Genomic DNA, 13,940 nt, shown 5'->3' with positions numbered 1-13,940 from the left:
TTTTTTTTTTTTTTTTTTTTTGACGACATTTCTGGGTCTGTCCTGGCTCCATTCAGTGGGAAGGGAGGCGGGAGTGGGGAGGGGGTAGTGTGCAGAGCTCAGCCGGCTTGTCTGCAGGTGGCACCCATGAGGTGAAACAGCATCCCTTCTTCCTGGCCCTGGACTGGGCAGGGCTCCTGAGACACAAGGCAGAGTTTGTCCCACAGCTTGAAGCTGAGGATGACACCAGCTACTTTGACAGTAAGTAGGGACCCTGTGGATGCAGAGCCTCCTGCCCATGGTCCCTGACTGTGGCACCCCTGCATGTTAGGGGTCCTCCCTGTCTGCACCTCTTACATAAAGCAGCCTTGAGACATCTTGTAGGTGCAGGAATTCCTGCCGTGACCACATAGCTTTGGGGACACAGTAGGGACCACCAGAGTTTGGATCTGCTATGCAGGAGTCTGTTCCTAGATGCCTGGCAGGCTCCAGCTCAGGTTCCCATGCTGGCTGGGCCGTCCTGTACCCAAGCAGCACAGCCCTGGGCCTCTGGATGTCCCTGGCTGCCCCAGCCTCCCCTTCCCTCCCACAGCCCGCTCTGAGCGGTACCGCCACTTGGGCTCCGAGGACGACGAGACGAACGATGAGGAGTCCTCCACGGAGATCCCCCAGTTCTCCTCCTGTTCCCACCGCTTCAGCAAGGTAGGCTGGCCGGTGGCCACATGCTCCTGAGTCTGTCTGCCTGTGCGGGGTGACCTCTGTCACCGCTCCCCCATTACTGACATTGAGAAAACACCTCCCAGGTTTACAGCAGCTCAGAGTTCCTGGCTGTCCAGCCCACCCCCACCTTTGCTGAAAGGAGCTTCAGTGAGGACCGAGAAGAAGGCTGGGGGCCAAGCAGCGAAGGGGACCGTGGCCGCCGGCGGCTGAGCGCTGACCTCCGGTAGGTGGACTCAAAAGTTGAGAACCAGATCACAGAATCTGAGGTAGATGGAGCCTCCCAGTGGCCCAGTAGGAAAGAGTGAAGGCAGGAGGTCCCTGCCGGTCTCCCTCCTAAGACATAATGGCCACTGTGCTCCATAACACTGCTCAACTTGGTTGGCTCTATGGCCCTTTCCTACCCCAAACACAGTTGCCTAAGAAACTCCATTCCTCCTTCAGGCTTCAGACTCAATAGAAACAATGTTGGCTGGAGGGCAGGCCAGAGCTGGAAACTGGGCTTTTGGGGTTGAAGAGTTAATGTAACTTTTATTCACTGGATGTTGTCTCTGAGGCTTACTGCCTGTCTGCTCACCTAGGCCTGGTCCTGGAAGCTTCTAGCCTCTGTACAACCTTACTTAGGCCTAGAAGGTTTCAGCCTCCGAGGCTCACTGCTGAGTAAGCTCTTTCTAGTTCTTTCTGACCTCTGGCTGATTTACCTCAGCTGTTCCAGCTCTAACTCCTCTTCACACTGACGGATTCAAACTGGTCTGCCTCTGTCTCTCTCTGTCTCTCTCCTGAACTGCCCTGCTTGGCCTCATAGTAATTCTGGCAATCTGTTCTAACCTCCTGGCTAATTCTTTGGCTCGCTCTGTCTTCATCTGTGTCTAGTTGTTCCCTCCCTGTAACCTGCCTCTGTCCCAGGAGAGCTGCCTCCTCTCTGCACCGCCCCTCACGTAGCTTCCTCTTCTCCTGAGAGTTGGACACGTGCTACCCTGTCAAATCTCACTGTCTGCCACTGGATAGACATCACTTTCAAACATGGGTGCTTCCTTCTACAAACTAACTTGACCTTCACTGTGTGGGATTAAAGCAGTGTACTGAGGTGTTCTGTATTCCAGCCAGGTGTGCTAAGGCATATTGTTATTCCAGTCAAAATTGCTGGATTAAAATCTCTCTCCACTGAGTAGTTCCACACGCAGGTGTGGCTGAGTGACACAGTCTCTCCCTCCAACAGGCTAAGGTCCTGGACACCTGCCTCCTCCTGTCAACCATCTTCCTGTCCGACTGACCGGGGTCCTAGCCCATCCCTCCTAAGCACTATCAGTTTGGACATGATGCCTAAATTTGCCTTCTCCTCTGAAGATGAGGGGGCAAGTTCAGGACCTGCTGACCCCCAAAAGCCTGTCTTCATTCTGGGGGAGCCTGAGCCCCCACCCCCGACCACCCCAGTGACCCCCAAGCCCTGCAGCCTTTCTGGTAAGTGGGCCTCGGGGTGAGTGTGGGGCTGTTGAAACAGGAATACAAGTTTTTCCAGAGATCACCAACTGAGAATAGACAGGCCTTGCGCACTCTGAACCTGCATTCTACCTTCATAGAGCTGGGGGGGGGGGCTGGGATGAGATGGACAGGTGTCAAGCTCACCCCAGTTGTCCCCTCAGCCGACACAGCTGTCCTCAGCCATGCCCGCCTTCGAAGTAACAGTACAGGAGCCCGGCACTCCACTCCCCGGCCCCTGGATGCTGGCAGAGGCCGCCGCCTAGGAGGCTCAAGAGATCCCGGCCCTGAGAAGCCCCGGGCCTCCCCTGGTGGCAGTGGGGGTCGAGTGCCCAAGTCAGCCTCTGTGTCCGCCCTGTCCCTCATCATCACGGCAGGTGATGTGTCACTTTTCCCTGTGCTGGGTGGTGGGGTGCTTCTAGAACTGGATATAAGACCATGCTCCAGGGTGCCGGTCATGTAGCCACGTGGGGGAATAGAAACCCACACGTTGTGAGTGTCCTTTCCACCCTCCACAGACGACGGCAGCGGGGGCCCGCTCATGAGTCCCTTGTCACCCCGCTCGCTGTCCTCCAACCCCTCCTCCCGAGACTCCTCACCCAGCCGGGACCCATCACCAGTGTGTGGTAGCCTGCGGCCCCCCATCGTCATCCACAGCTCAGGCAAGAAGTACGGCTTCAGCCTGCGCGCCATTCGCGTCTACATGGGTGACAGTGACGTGTACACGGTGCACCATGTGGTCTGGGTGAGTCCTTGACAAACCTCTCACTGGGGGACCTGGCTGTGGGAACCCCCGAGGGGGCCATGCCTTGCTCCACAGCTGAGGAAACTGCTGCAGTGGCTTCCTTGGGTCACACAGTGGGCTTGTGGGGGTGTGGCCTGCGATCCCTGACCGTCCTGCTCTGCATCTGCCCGCCCACCCGCAGAGTGTGGAGGAGGGGAGCCCTGCACAGGAGGCGGGACTGCGTGCTGGGGACCTCATCACACACATCAACGGGGAGTCGGTCCTAGGCCTGGTGCACATGGACGTGGTGGAGCTGCTGTTGAAGGTGCGACCCGTGGACCCCTGACCTGAATGTGTGCCCACTGCACATCTCTGACAGCACGAGCCTTTTATGGCGGCACCTCCCCTATCCGTGGACCCTGGAAAGCTCTCAGGTGACTGATGTTCTTCCGCAGAGTGGCAACAAGATCTCCCTGCGCACCACAGCCCTGGAGAACACCTCCATCAAGGTGGGACCCGCGCGGAAGGACCTGGCCAAGGGCCGCATGGCCCGTAGGAGTAAGCGCAGCCGCCGGCGCGAAACCCAGGACCGGTGAGCAGGGAGGCCCCAGCACCCCAGCACCCCAGCACCCCCAGCCTTCCTCACTGTTGCCATGTCTGTCCCCAGGCGGAAGTCTCTGTTTAAGAGGATCTCGAAGCCATCTTCTGTGCTCCACACCAGCCGTAGCTTCTCCTCGGGACTCCAGCACTCTCTGTCCTCCAGCGAGAGCCTCCCCGGATCACCCACTCACAGCCTGTCTCCCAGCCCCACCACGCCCTGCCGCAGCCCTGCCCCCGACGCCCCCACAGGTGGGCGGGCTCTCAGCCTGTGGATATGAATGTATATGCACGCCTGTGATAACAATCAGTAAGGAGCCATGGCTGTGCTCAGTGGATGGCTTGGTGGCCTTGTGTTCATTGTCCCGAGTATTTAAGGGTCAGACTATGCAAAGAGAAGGCAGAGGTTTCTGGGAACGGGGGTGGGGGGGGTCAGTGAGGCCTGGCCTTGATGGAGGCCAAGGGTGGGTGGCAACACTGGAGGGCATGGGCAGTGCCAGTTTGGTCAGTCCAGGCCCGACCTCTAGGAGGAGGACACTGACCAATTCCTGTTGCCCACAGACACAGCATCCCCACCCAGTGTGTCCCCAAGCTCCAGCAGCCCCGCTTCTCCAGCCACTGGCCACACCCGTCCCAGCTCCCTGCATGGCCTGGCAGCCAAGCTCGGACCACCTCGTCACAAGAGCGGCCGCCGAAAGTCCACAAGCAGTATCCCTCCATCTCCGCTGGCCTGCCCGCCCGTGCCCACGCCCCCGCCACGCTCACCATCGCCCCTTCCGGGGCACATCCCCATCCCCGCCCGGTCCCCAAGGCTGCGTAGGGGCCAGTCGGCCGACAAGCTGGGCCTGGGCACCAGTGAGAGGCTGGATGGGGACGGAGGCCGGCGCGGCCGGGGGGCAGAGGCTGAGCTGGTCGTCATGAAGAGGCTGCATCTGTCAGAGCGCCGGGACTCCTTCAAGAAGCAGGAGGCGGTCCAGGAGGTGAGCTTCGATGAGGAGCCTGGGCCGCCTCGCGCGGTGCCGAAGATCGCTGTGCAGGGTGCAGAGGCCACGCCTGGAACCCCGGGACCAGCCAGGAAAGACTGACCACCTCTGGCTGCAGTTCCTTATGCAGCTGTCATCTTCACCAAGTCACACCTAGATGGGGTGCAGCCATCAGCCTGGGACTTGGAGGTGCCCCCCTTCCCAGGAAGGGTTGGGAAGGGGGTGCCAGTGACTTGTAAATAGCAAGCCCTCGCGACTAATTTATTACTTTTTATAAGCAATAGCCAGGCTGGTCCGCCTGGTGGACTCGGCTGGTTGTCTTGTTCTTGGCCCCTGGAGCACAGCCTACAGACCCTGTTCTCTGGGTCAAGGCAAAGCACTTTGGGCAACTTCTGTGTTTTCTAGTTTGTCCCCTGTCCTTTCCAAGTATGTGTGTGTTTGTGTGTGTGTGTGTCCATCCCATTCCCAACCCAAGACCCACTTGAAGGCACACAAAAGCTGGTCCCTACTGAGTTTTGACAGAGCTTGGAAGCTGCACCCTAAAGCAGGAGGGTCACCTCAGTGGCAGGCTATACTCTGAAGACACCTCCTGTGTCTGAACAGCTCTCCTCAGACTGTCCTTCCTCCACTCTGCCTGTGATCCTGCATGCTTCAGTTTAGGGGAAGTGTGGGAACAAAGGGCTTGGGGGATGAGGAATGCTCTGGCTTAAGGCAGAATAGCCCATACACCTTGCAGGAAGTAACTGACAAGCCTAAGGGCCATCAAGGTGGGAAAGGTGTCCACTGCAGGGTGGGACAAAGCACTTGTCCCAAATGAGGTCCATGCCTGACCACCAACCCCTGCACCACAAAGTCAATGCCCACGTGCACGAGGCCCAGCACGGTGAGTGCCAGAGGACCAAGTGTGGACCCCAGCTATGCTGTGTAATTCTGGAGGAGTATCTTTCCCATTCTGTGCCTGTTTACAGGACTAACCCCAGTGACTTGCACACTTCACGTACACCGAGCACACCTGAATCCCCCCAGCTTTGTGTGATCCAAGCAGCTGAGGTTCCCAGGGCCAGAGGCTTGTCCCACAATGGTCTAGGACAGGATCTCCCAGCCCTACAGTGAGCATGGCCATGGGGAAGCCCAGGCTGTCCCATAATGCTGTGTGATCTAGCAGCCATGTAGTAGGTTGCCAGTGACGCAGCTCTCCACACTCCATGAGGGGAATTTGCAGGCACTCAAACACTCTGCATCTCCCTGACTCGCAGCCAGTACCGTCTGCTGGAAGGGAGACCAAGGCTGTGCATGACTAGCCCTCCACTCATTTTGGAGCTGGCATCAAATAAAGTCCCATGAAGCCATCTGATCCTGGTGTGTGCATTTGTGAGTGGCTGGGGGTAGGGAAAAACTGATGATCATCTAAAGCGAGTTTTGTCGGCTGTATAGGGGTTTGCTTAAACACTTAATCCAAGCCAGGCTGCATCCCAGCTACCTCGCAGGCTGGGATCCTGGCTAAGGCAATGGGGCAGAATCTCACCTCTAAAATGAAGTGTTTGCAGGCATGGCTGTATACATCTGTAATCCTAACACTGGAGGCAGGGGTGGGAGGAGGCACGAAGCAGAAGGATCATGAGTTCAAATACAGCCTGGGCTCATAACAAGACCCTGTCTCGAATAATAATAAAGACAAAGGATGAATCGATGATTAGAAGTACTAGCTGCTCTTCTAGAGAACCCAGGTTCTATTCCCAGCACCTACATGGCGGCTCACAGCCGTAACTCAAGTTCTAGGGCATCCGATGTCTCTTCTAACTTCCACAGACACCAGGTACACACAAGGCGCACAGTTGTACATGAAGAAAAACACATAAAAATAAATCTTAAAAAGACCCAAAACGCTGGGCGTCATAGCACTTGCTTTTAATTCCAGCATGGTCTACACGCAGTAAGACTCTGTCACAACAACTGTAGTTTAATTCTTCAATTAGCCCATCTTTCTATATTTTTCCTTAAAGTCTATTTAATGTTTACCACTTGCTTGCACGTCCCAGAGACACCAGAAGAGGGCGTCGGGTAACAAGCGGCTGTAATTTACTGAACCTGGATCCTGTGCAAGAGCAGTGAGCACGCTTAACTGCCGAGCTCTCGCTGCAACCCCTCCGTCCCAATTTTCTACCCTAGTCTTTGCGGTGAGCTAAAAGAGATAAAATGAATCCCTCGGAAATCAGCCGAACAAGCTCGGCTCCTTCTGCTTCTCTCCGTCTGCCTCTCCAGCGGCTGTCCGTGTTTCCGGAAACAATCTCGCTTCCGGACGCTGGGAAGCCGCACTCTCGCGCGTGCGGGGCCGGAGACACTTCGGCTGTTTCCGGACGCCCCGGGTTGCCATGGCAGTGCCTTCGGCCGTGCTCGGCTGTCTCCGGCCAGCCTCGGCCGGCTCCTGGCACAGCCCGGCCTCCCATTCCCGCGGGAGCACACTCGGCAGCTTCCGGACGCTCGCCCGCCGACCTCGGTCTTCGGGCTCCGCCTCGAGCGGGGGGGGGAAAAGGCCCGTCCTCCCGACCCGAGTGCGCTCGGCTATTTCCGCCTGGGGGCGGACCCGAAGCCTTGGAACCGCGGCGACGGTGGCTGACGCAGGGATCCCGCGGCTGCGGCGACGGCGGCGGCGGTCGTGGTGGTGGCGACGGCGGCCGGAGTGGGTGAGTCGATGGCGGTGGGGAGGACCCGAGGAGCGTGGGAGCCGCGCAGAACCGGGCTCCGAGCTGAGCGTGGGGCTGTGCAGCCTGCGGGGTAGAGACAGGGTCTCTAAGGCCGGGAGGTCCCCGCCCGCAACGGGGCGGAGAGCGGGGCACGACCCCGGATCCGGCCACTTCCGTCGTCCGGGGGTCTTCGGGGTGCACGAGGGTCTAGGGGCTCGTCTGTGTGGGCACACAGACTATGCGTGCACCGTGGGCCCCTCCTTTTGCATTGGGGGTTCCGCGATACCCTCCCCCCATGGTGTGCAGACGCGCTCGGCACGGGGGCGGGCAGACGGGTGGCTTTCTTAGGAGAGGCCTCTCCGAACCTCAGTTTCCCTACCTATAACATGCGGGCCACAAGAGGCCGGACAGTAAGTCACGCCGGATACCCTGGACCACGAAACCTTCAGTCCCTCTAGGACACCTGCACCGGGTCCCCGAGATCTGGGGATGAAGCCCAGACCCTCCCCTTGGCACGCTAAACGCCTTTTTCATGGCTTCTTTCTGAAAGCCTCTGCATCCTAGGCAGGCGTCTTCCACCATCCGGCCTTTGCAGGGGCCGCTCTGTCTATGCATTGTCCTGTCCCTGTACGAGGACCTGTCAGCCTCGCTCCCCCAGGAGGATGCACAGAGGACCCAGGCTAGGACCCGATGTGGGGTGTCCAGCTCCTGTCCCCATCCTACTGTGGCACTAAGGTGACCATGGTTCTTGACCTCTCTTGCATCACCAGAGAGCCCCAGGCTAAGGCAAGCTGGGGACACCCCTGCACCCTGTTTATCCCTCCCCTGCAGGAGCCAAGGCTTGTTTCCTTGGATGCCCACCCAGGCCACAGCTATGATAGGCCATATCCACTGCTCAGGTGTTCAACCCCTTCTTGGGGTCCCCCATTAGCCCCAAGTCTTAACTGGCCATGTGGTCACTGTCTTTGTTCCTGCCTTGAACTTGGGTGCATCTGTGGTTGGCTTCCTCCTGATGAGTGGGGTCCTTCAGAGAGCTCTGAACTTCGGTTCCCACAGCCCTAGTGGGGACAGCAAAGCATTCAGCTCCCAGCACCCCGGAGAAAGGCTGTCGGGGTGGCCTCTCGGATGGGGAGACTGATCAGTAGTGGGACAGGGGCCAGCCCCAAGGTCACTGGGGGATTCTGTCCTGGCTCACTCCACCTTGTCCATGTCCTCTAGGCTGGTGTCCCCGGCTGAGCATGGTAGCAGCCTGTGGCCTGGGTTCCCTCGTCTGGTGTCAGGCACATCTTGAAGAGTCAGCAAGCCTGCGCACCCACAGCCCAGCTAATGAAGGAGCGATCCACCTATCCCAGCTTGACCATCTGATGGGCGACACAAGCCAAATAATCTGAGAGAACACCAGGAGCATCATTGCACAGGTGACTAGATGGTGGCCTCTGTGACAAATGGCTTGTAGTAGTGGCCATCTAGGCATGTGCGACCCCCGAGGTCACCTGTGACTTCTAGAAGTAGAGGTCTACAAGCCCACCACACAGGCCACACCAGCCCATGGGGTCCCTAGAGCCCCAGGGAGCCAGCTGACGGTCCAGACACCCCCCCCCCCAGGCCAGCCATGGCAGGTGCCGAGGGCTTCCAATACAGGGCTGTGTACCCGTTCCGCCGGGAGCGGCCCGAAGACCTGGAGCTGCTCCCTGGGGACCTCCTGGTGGTGAGCCGGGTGGCCCTGCAGGCACTTGGTGTGGCCGATGGAGGAGAGCGCTGCCCACACAATGTGGGTTGGATGCCTGGCTTCAACGAGCGCACCCGACAGCGAGGGGACTTCCCCGGGACATACGTGGAGTTCCTAGGACCCGTGGCTCTGGCTCGACCAGGCCCTTGCCCACTGGGGCCCCGTCCGTTGCCCGCCAGGCCCTTGGATGGATCTTCTGAGTCAGGTGAGCAGACACCGTGGAGAAGGAATGAGTCCATTCAGACCTTCAGTCTGTTCTGTGGGCTCTTTTCTCTGGTGAATGTGGAGTACTTGTATTGGGACGCTGCTGTAAGTGAGCTTACCCCTGGAGCCAGGTCCTGGTCAGGCTTCTTGTTCAGGAAGTGAGAATGTGTCACTCTGGTGACAAGAGTGGTGAGGAGTTGAGGGTTTAGCCCTCCAGGCACAGAGCACAGCTCCTGCAAAGGCCCCTATGTGAGCCTCTAACCCTGTTCTTACTGAGCCACAGTCCCAGAAAAGTTAGGATGCCTGGCCCTAGTGTGCTGCAGAGTGGGAGGCAAGGACCCCACAGACCTGTTGAAGACAATCAGGCGGCCAGAATTGGAGGTGCATGCCAGTAATCCCAGTATTGAGAAGGCTGAGGCAGGAGGATCACAGAATGTTCTAAGACTAGCTCTGTGGCTTCGATGTCTAATGCAGACAGCGACATGGCTGGAGCCCCTCACTTGGGGTGGATCTGCAGCACAGCTGAGACCTGGGAGGTTGGCTCAGGCCACGCAGCATCTGGCGTCCCCAGAGCCCAGGCCTGGCCCTGAGAGCTGCAGGGCCCCAGCCCATCCGGGCTCACAGCCAGAGCCTGTGGCTGCCCCAGTAACAGCCGCCTCCCTCCCCAGGCTGGCCAAGGTCCAGCCATCTCACATGCCCCGCCTCACCCTCAAACCTTCAGGACTGAGGGCGGCCCTCTGCAGGCTCAGTTTCCCCACCTCCAAGGCCGCACCTCCAAGTCCTGAAGAGCCACCTGGAACCACTCAGCCAGCTCCTCCTGCATCTCAAAGGGGGGGTGAGGCTTTTACCAGTGGGGCCCCGTTTGGCGTTTGGCATTGGGGTCCCTGCGGTTGCATCCACCCTCCCCTGCCTGCTGGTGGGGTGCTGCCTACCTCCTCTCCCCTCCTGCAGGTTTGGAGAGGTTCTTTCTTTTTCTTTTTTTTTTTTTTTTCTTCCCATACAGCTGGGCCAGCTCCACTCAGAGAGGCCCCGCAGGCCCTGGCTTGCCTCTCCTGCATGCCAGGGCATCCCTGCCAAGGGCCAGAGCCAACCCAGATGGTAGGGGCAGGCAGAGCCTTGCCAAGGCCAGCCAGACACCTGTGCACAGAAGGCCCTACATGGGAACCGGGCACTACTGGGAGGGGGCTGGGCCTGGAAGCTGGGGTGGGGGAGGGTGGGAGTCAGGGGTGGGGAGCCTGCATCCCACAGAGAACTGATTTGGGTTGAGGTCACTAGGGCTACATAGTAGGTCTCTGATTCAAAGCCAAACAGCAGAGCATCAGACCTGGTGGCCCAGACTTTAAGCCCAGCACACTAGGAAGCTGAGGCAGGAGGATCTTTGGGAGTTCCAGGCCAGCCTGATCTATATACTGAGACCCTGTCTCAAAATAAAATCTAAAACAAAAGGATACTCCAGTCTGGCAATTTTCTTTGAGGTGTAAAGCCCACAGATGGTGACCCCTGAGGTTGGGGCTGCACGGCTGACCGTAGTAGAGCCAAAGCCTGTGTGAGCTTTGCTTGCTGCCTCTCGCAGGGCCACATAGGTGCAGCCGGATGTTTGTAGAGGCCAGGCGTTTGAAGCGAAGTGTGCTTCTCTGGCGGTTCCAGCCAAATACAGAAGCCGTCTGCACTGTCACCTCTTTTGCTTTTGGAGACAGGTTCTGTGTAACCCAGGCCTTCAACCCCCGAGTGCTGGAGTGATGGCTGTCCACTCCCACACCTTGCACTCAGCTTTTACCGTCCTTCGTGTCCCCCACTGTCCCTGGGCTTGCAGATTCCTTGTGGTAAACTTCAGAAATAACTCCCACTGACACAGCGCACCCTGTGCCCTGGGTTCCCAAGCCGGGTGGCTGCACAGTCTTGCAGGCATAAAGGGCATGAGGGTTCACGTCCTGTCCCTTCCTTCCAGGCCACATACTCCCAGACCTGGCAGAGCAATTCTCCCCACCTGACCCTGCTCCCCCGATTCTGGTGAAGCTGGTAGAAGCCATTGAGCAAGCAGGTGAGGTCCAGCCTGAGTGTTGGGGGAGGGGTTCCATCCTGGTCTTTTCATGGACAGAGGCAGAACTGGGGTGCTGTGGGATTTCTTTGATGGCTGGGGGAAGGGGTGACACACCTAATACGGAGGGGGGTGTCCCGGGCCCCGTGTTACATATGCTGGTCAGTCACGTGAGTCTCCTTCCCCCAGAGCCGGACAGTGAATGCTACAGCAGGCTGGAGCTGCCCGCGACGCGGACAGGTTAGGGATTCAGGTCGCTTTCCCTGGTGATGGGAGGGGCAGGCACATTCACTGGGCTGGACTGTGATGAGTTGCCGTACCTGCAGACTGGTCCCTGAGTGACTTGGAGCAGTGGGACCGCACCACCTTGTATGATGCTGTTAAGGGCTTCCTGCTGGCATTGCCTGCAGCCGTGGTGACCCCCGAAGCTGCAGCAGAGGCATACCGTGCTCTGCGAGGTAAAGCCTGGCAGAGCAGGGTGGGCAAGGGACCTCAGGGTGGATACCTGGGTGGTCACTGGCCCAACTGACTGGCTCTGGCTGGCTGTCTCTGCCTGCAGAGGTTGCAGGCCCTGTGGGGCAGGTGCTGGAACCCCCGACACTGCCGCTGCACCAGGCTCTCACGCTGCGTTTCCTGCTGCAGCACCTGGGCCGCGTGGCCCGCAGAGCGCCCTCGCCAGATACAGCTATCCATGCACTGGCCAGTGCCTTCGGGCCGCTGCTGCTGCGCACACCTCCGGCAGGGGGCGAGGGTGATGGGTGAGTGGGCGGAGCCCATAACGAGGTGTGGCTTGGTGGGCGTGGTCTTCACTGTGTGGGCTGGGTCCCAGAAATGATGGAAGGGGAAAAGTAGTTTTCCTGGATGGGAGGAGCCAGGTGGGACCAAAAGCTTTGGGGTCTTTAAGATAGGTGGGGTCAGGGAGAGCCTCTGTATAGGGCAGAAAGACTGGGTCTACGCCAAAGGGAGCAGGGCAGGGGGTGGCATCGTGTGGGCAGGGTTTTCACTGTGGGCTACGGTAAGAGAGCTACAAGCAGAGAGGGGCCATCAAGCCTGCGCACGAGCTCGGCATTACTTCCTGTTTTTCCCGGAGCTCCTATTGCACATGCCTTGCCACACCTGTCTTCCTACACTGCCAATTGTGTTCCACACCTGCGCCCCAACTTCTCACACACGGTGCAGGCTGTACCGTGGTCACACAAGGTCCCTCCCAGGCCTTGACTCCCCCACTTTCCCCTAGGAGTGAGCCTGTACCCGACTTCCCTGTGCTGCTGCTGGAGAGGCTGGTGCAGGAGCACATGGAGGAGCAAGACGCTGCCCCCCCAGGTGACCCCTCTTCTCACTGACGGACAAGTCGACAACCAGTGTCGTATTGAGTTAGTACTTAACGTGAGCGTGCTGTCTGCAGCAGCAGTATGCACTTGGCGTGTAATGCACATGTGTTGTCTCCCCCAGCGCTGCCACCTAAGCCCTCTAAGGCAAAGCCGGCACCCACAGCTCTCGCCAACGGAGGGAACCCGCCCTCGCTTCAGGATGCAGAGTGGTACTGGGGGGACATCTCCAGGTAGGTTCTGCTGCAGCAAAAGATGAGCTTCGTGCGGGTGTGGGACGTGGGGAATGGGGTGGGGAGGACAGGCCATGTCAGTGGCTCCATGTCCCCTGTTCCCCAGGGAAGAGGTGAATGAGAGGCTCCGGGACACCCCTGATGGTACCTTCTTAGTCAGAGATGCGTCCAGCAAGATCCAGGGAGAGTACACGCTCACCCTCAGGTAGGGCCGGGGCCTAGGCAGTGGGACGGGAGGCATCCCACGATAATGACCCCGCCCCTGCATACAGGAAAGGCGGGAACAACAAGCTGATCAAAGTCTTCCACCGGGATGGTCACTACGGCTTCTCAGAGCCCCTTACCTTCTGCTCCGTGGTGGAACTCATCTCCCACTACCGCCACGAGTCACTGGCCCAGTACAACGCCAAGCTGGACACGCGCCTTCTCTACCCTGTGTCCAAGTACCAACAAGTATGTGCTGAGCTGGGGGTCGTGGGCCTCAGCCGGGCCTGGGTTGGGGAGGGAAGCACTGATGGTTGTGTTGTGGGGTCCAGGACCAGGTGGTGAAGGAGGACAGTGTGGAGGCTGTGGGTGCCCAGCTCAAGGTCTACCACCAGCAGTACCAGGACAAGAGCCGCGAATACGACCAGCTGTATGAAGAATACACACGCACCTCCCAGGTACCTGGGCTCTGCACATGGGGGAGGAGGACTGAGGTACATTGGGGTAGCCCAAGCCAGTGTGTGCCCCCCCACCCAGCACTAAGTGCTACAAATCATTTCTTCCCAGTGGTTCTTACAGATCTAGGTTTTGGATTCCCAAAAATGACTATAAAGGGAGAATGGGTTTGTAGGGCGGGATTTGTAGGCTGAGTGCAGCCAGCACTGTTCGCAGTGAAGGGGACAGAGCAAAATTACCCTTCACTCCTAGTGACGGACTTTAGGGATTTGTGGGCATAACTGAGAAACACCCCATCCCCAGGAGCTTCAGATGAAGCGCACAGCCATAGAGGCCTTCAACGAGACCATCAAGATCTTCGAAGAGCAGGGCCAGACGCAGGAGAAGTGCAGCAAGGAGTACCTGGAGCGCTTCCGGCGGGAGGGCAATGAGAAGGAGATGCAGAGGTGCGGCGGGAGGGCAATGAGAAGGAGATGCAGAGGTGCGGCGGGGGGGCAATGAGAAGGAGATGCAGAGGTGCGGCGGGGGGGCAATGAGAAGGAGATGCAGAGGTGCGGCGGGAGGGCAGTGAGAAGGAGATGCAGA

The 13,940-nt window shown here is 58.7% G+C and overlaps 2 protein-coding genes across 2 annotated transcripts in view; both read left to right on the top strand.

Annotated features, from left to right (window-relative positions):
* Positions 1–5,823, top strand: part of Mast3 (microtubule associated serine/threonine kinase 3) — a 26,327-nt gene extending 20,504 nt beyond the window's left edge. The window contains exons 16-25 of the mRNA XM_029531712.1: positions 57–240; positions 572–681; positions 783–922; positions 1,916–2,157; positions 2,340–2,552; positions 2,694–2,920; positions 3,102–3,224; positions 3,355–3,491; positions 3,567–3,748; positions 4,058–5,823. Coding sequence (XP_029387572.1) covers positions 57–240; positions 572–681; positions 783–922; positions 1,916–2,157; positions 2,340–2,552; positions 2,694–2,920; positions 3,102–3,224; positions 3,355–3,491; positions 3,567–3,748; positions 4,058–4,581 — 2,082 coding nt within the window. The 3' untranslated portion in view covers positions 4,582–5,823. The remainder of the gene's footprint in view (positions 1–56; positions 241–571; positions 682–782; positions 923–1,915; positions 2,158–2,339; positions 2,553–2,693; positions 2,921–3,101; positions 3,225–3,354; positions 3,492–3,566; positions 3,749–4,057) is intronic.
* A 1,234-nt stretch (positions 5,824–7,057) lies between these two features.
* Pik3r2 (phosphoinositide-3-kinase regulatory subunit 2) overlaps positions 7,058–13,940 on the top strand; it is an 8,864-nt gene continuing 1,981 nt past the window's right edge. Inside the window, exons 1-12 of the mRNA XM_021218968.2 lie at positions 7,058–7,163; positions 8,382–9,097; positions 11,045–11,137; positions 11,324–11,374; positions 11,461–11,592; positions 11,694–11,892; positions 12,372–12,457; positions 12,587–12,695; positions 12,802–12,900; positions 12,968–13,148; positions 13,232–13,357; positions 13,659–13,801. Coding sequence (XP_021074627.1) covers positions 8,776–9,097; positions 11,045–11,137; positions 11,324–11,374; positions 11,461–11,592; positions 11,694–11,892; positions 12,372–12,457; positions 12,587–12,695; positions 12,802–12,900; positions 12,968–13,148; positions 13,232–13,357; positions 13,659–13,801 — 1,541 coding nt within the window. The 5' untranslated portion in view covers positions 7,058–7,163; positions 8,382–8,775. The remainder of the gene's footprint in view (positions 7,164–8,381; positions 9,098–11,044; positions 11,138–11,323; positions 11,375–11,460; positions 11,593–11,693; positions 11,893–12,371; positions 12,458–12,586; positions 12,696–12,801; positions 12,901–12,967; positions 13,149–13,231; positions 13,358–13,658; positions 13,802–13,940) is intronic.

This window comes from Mus pahari, chromosome 19, assembly GCF_900095145.1.
Source record: "Mus pahari chromosome 19, PAHARI_EIJ_v1.1, whole genome shotgun sequence".
Taxonomy (NCBI): domain Eukaryota; kingdom Metazoa; phylum Chordata; class Mammalia; order Rodentia; family Muridae; genus Mus; species Mus pahari.
Note: the sequence above shows the minus strand (reverse complement) of the source record. Positions and strands in the feature narration are given on the sequence as shown.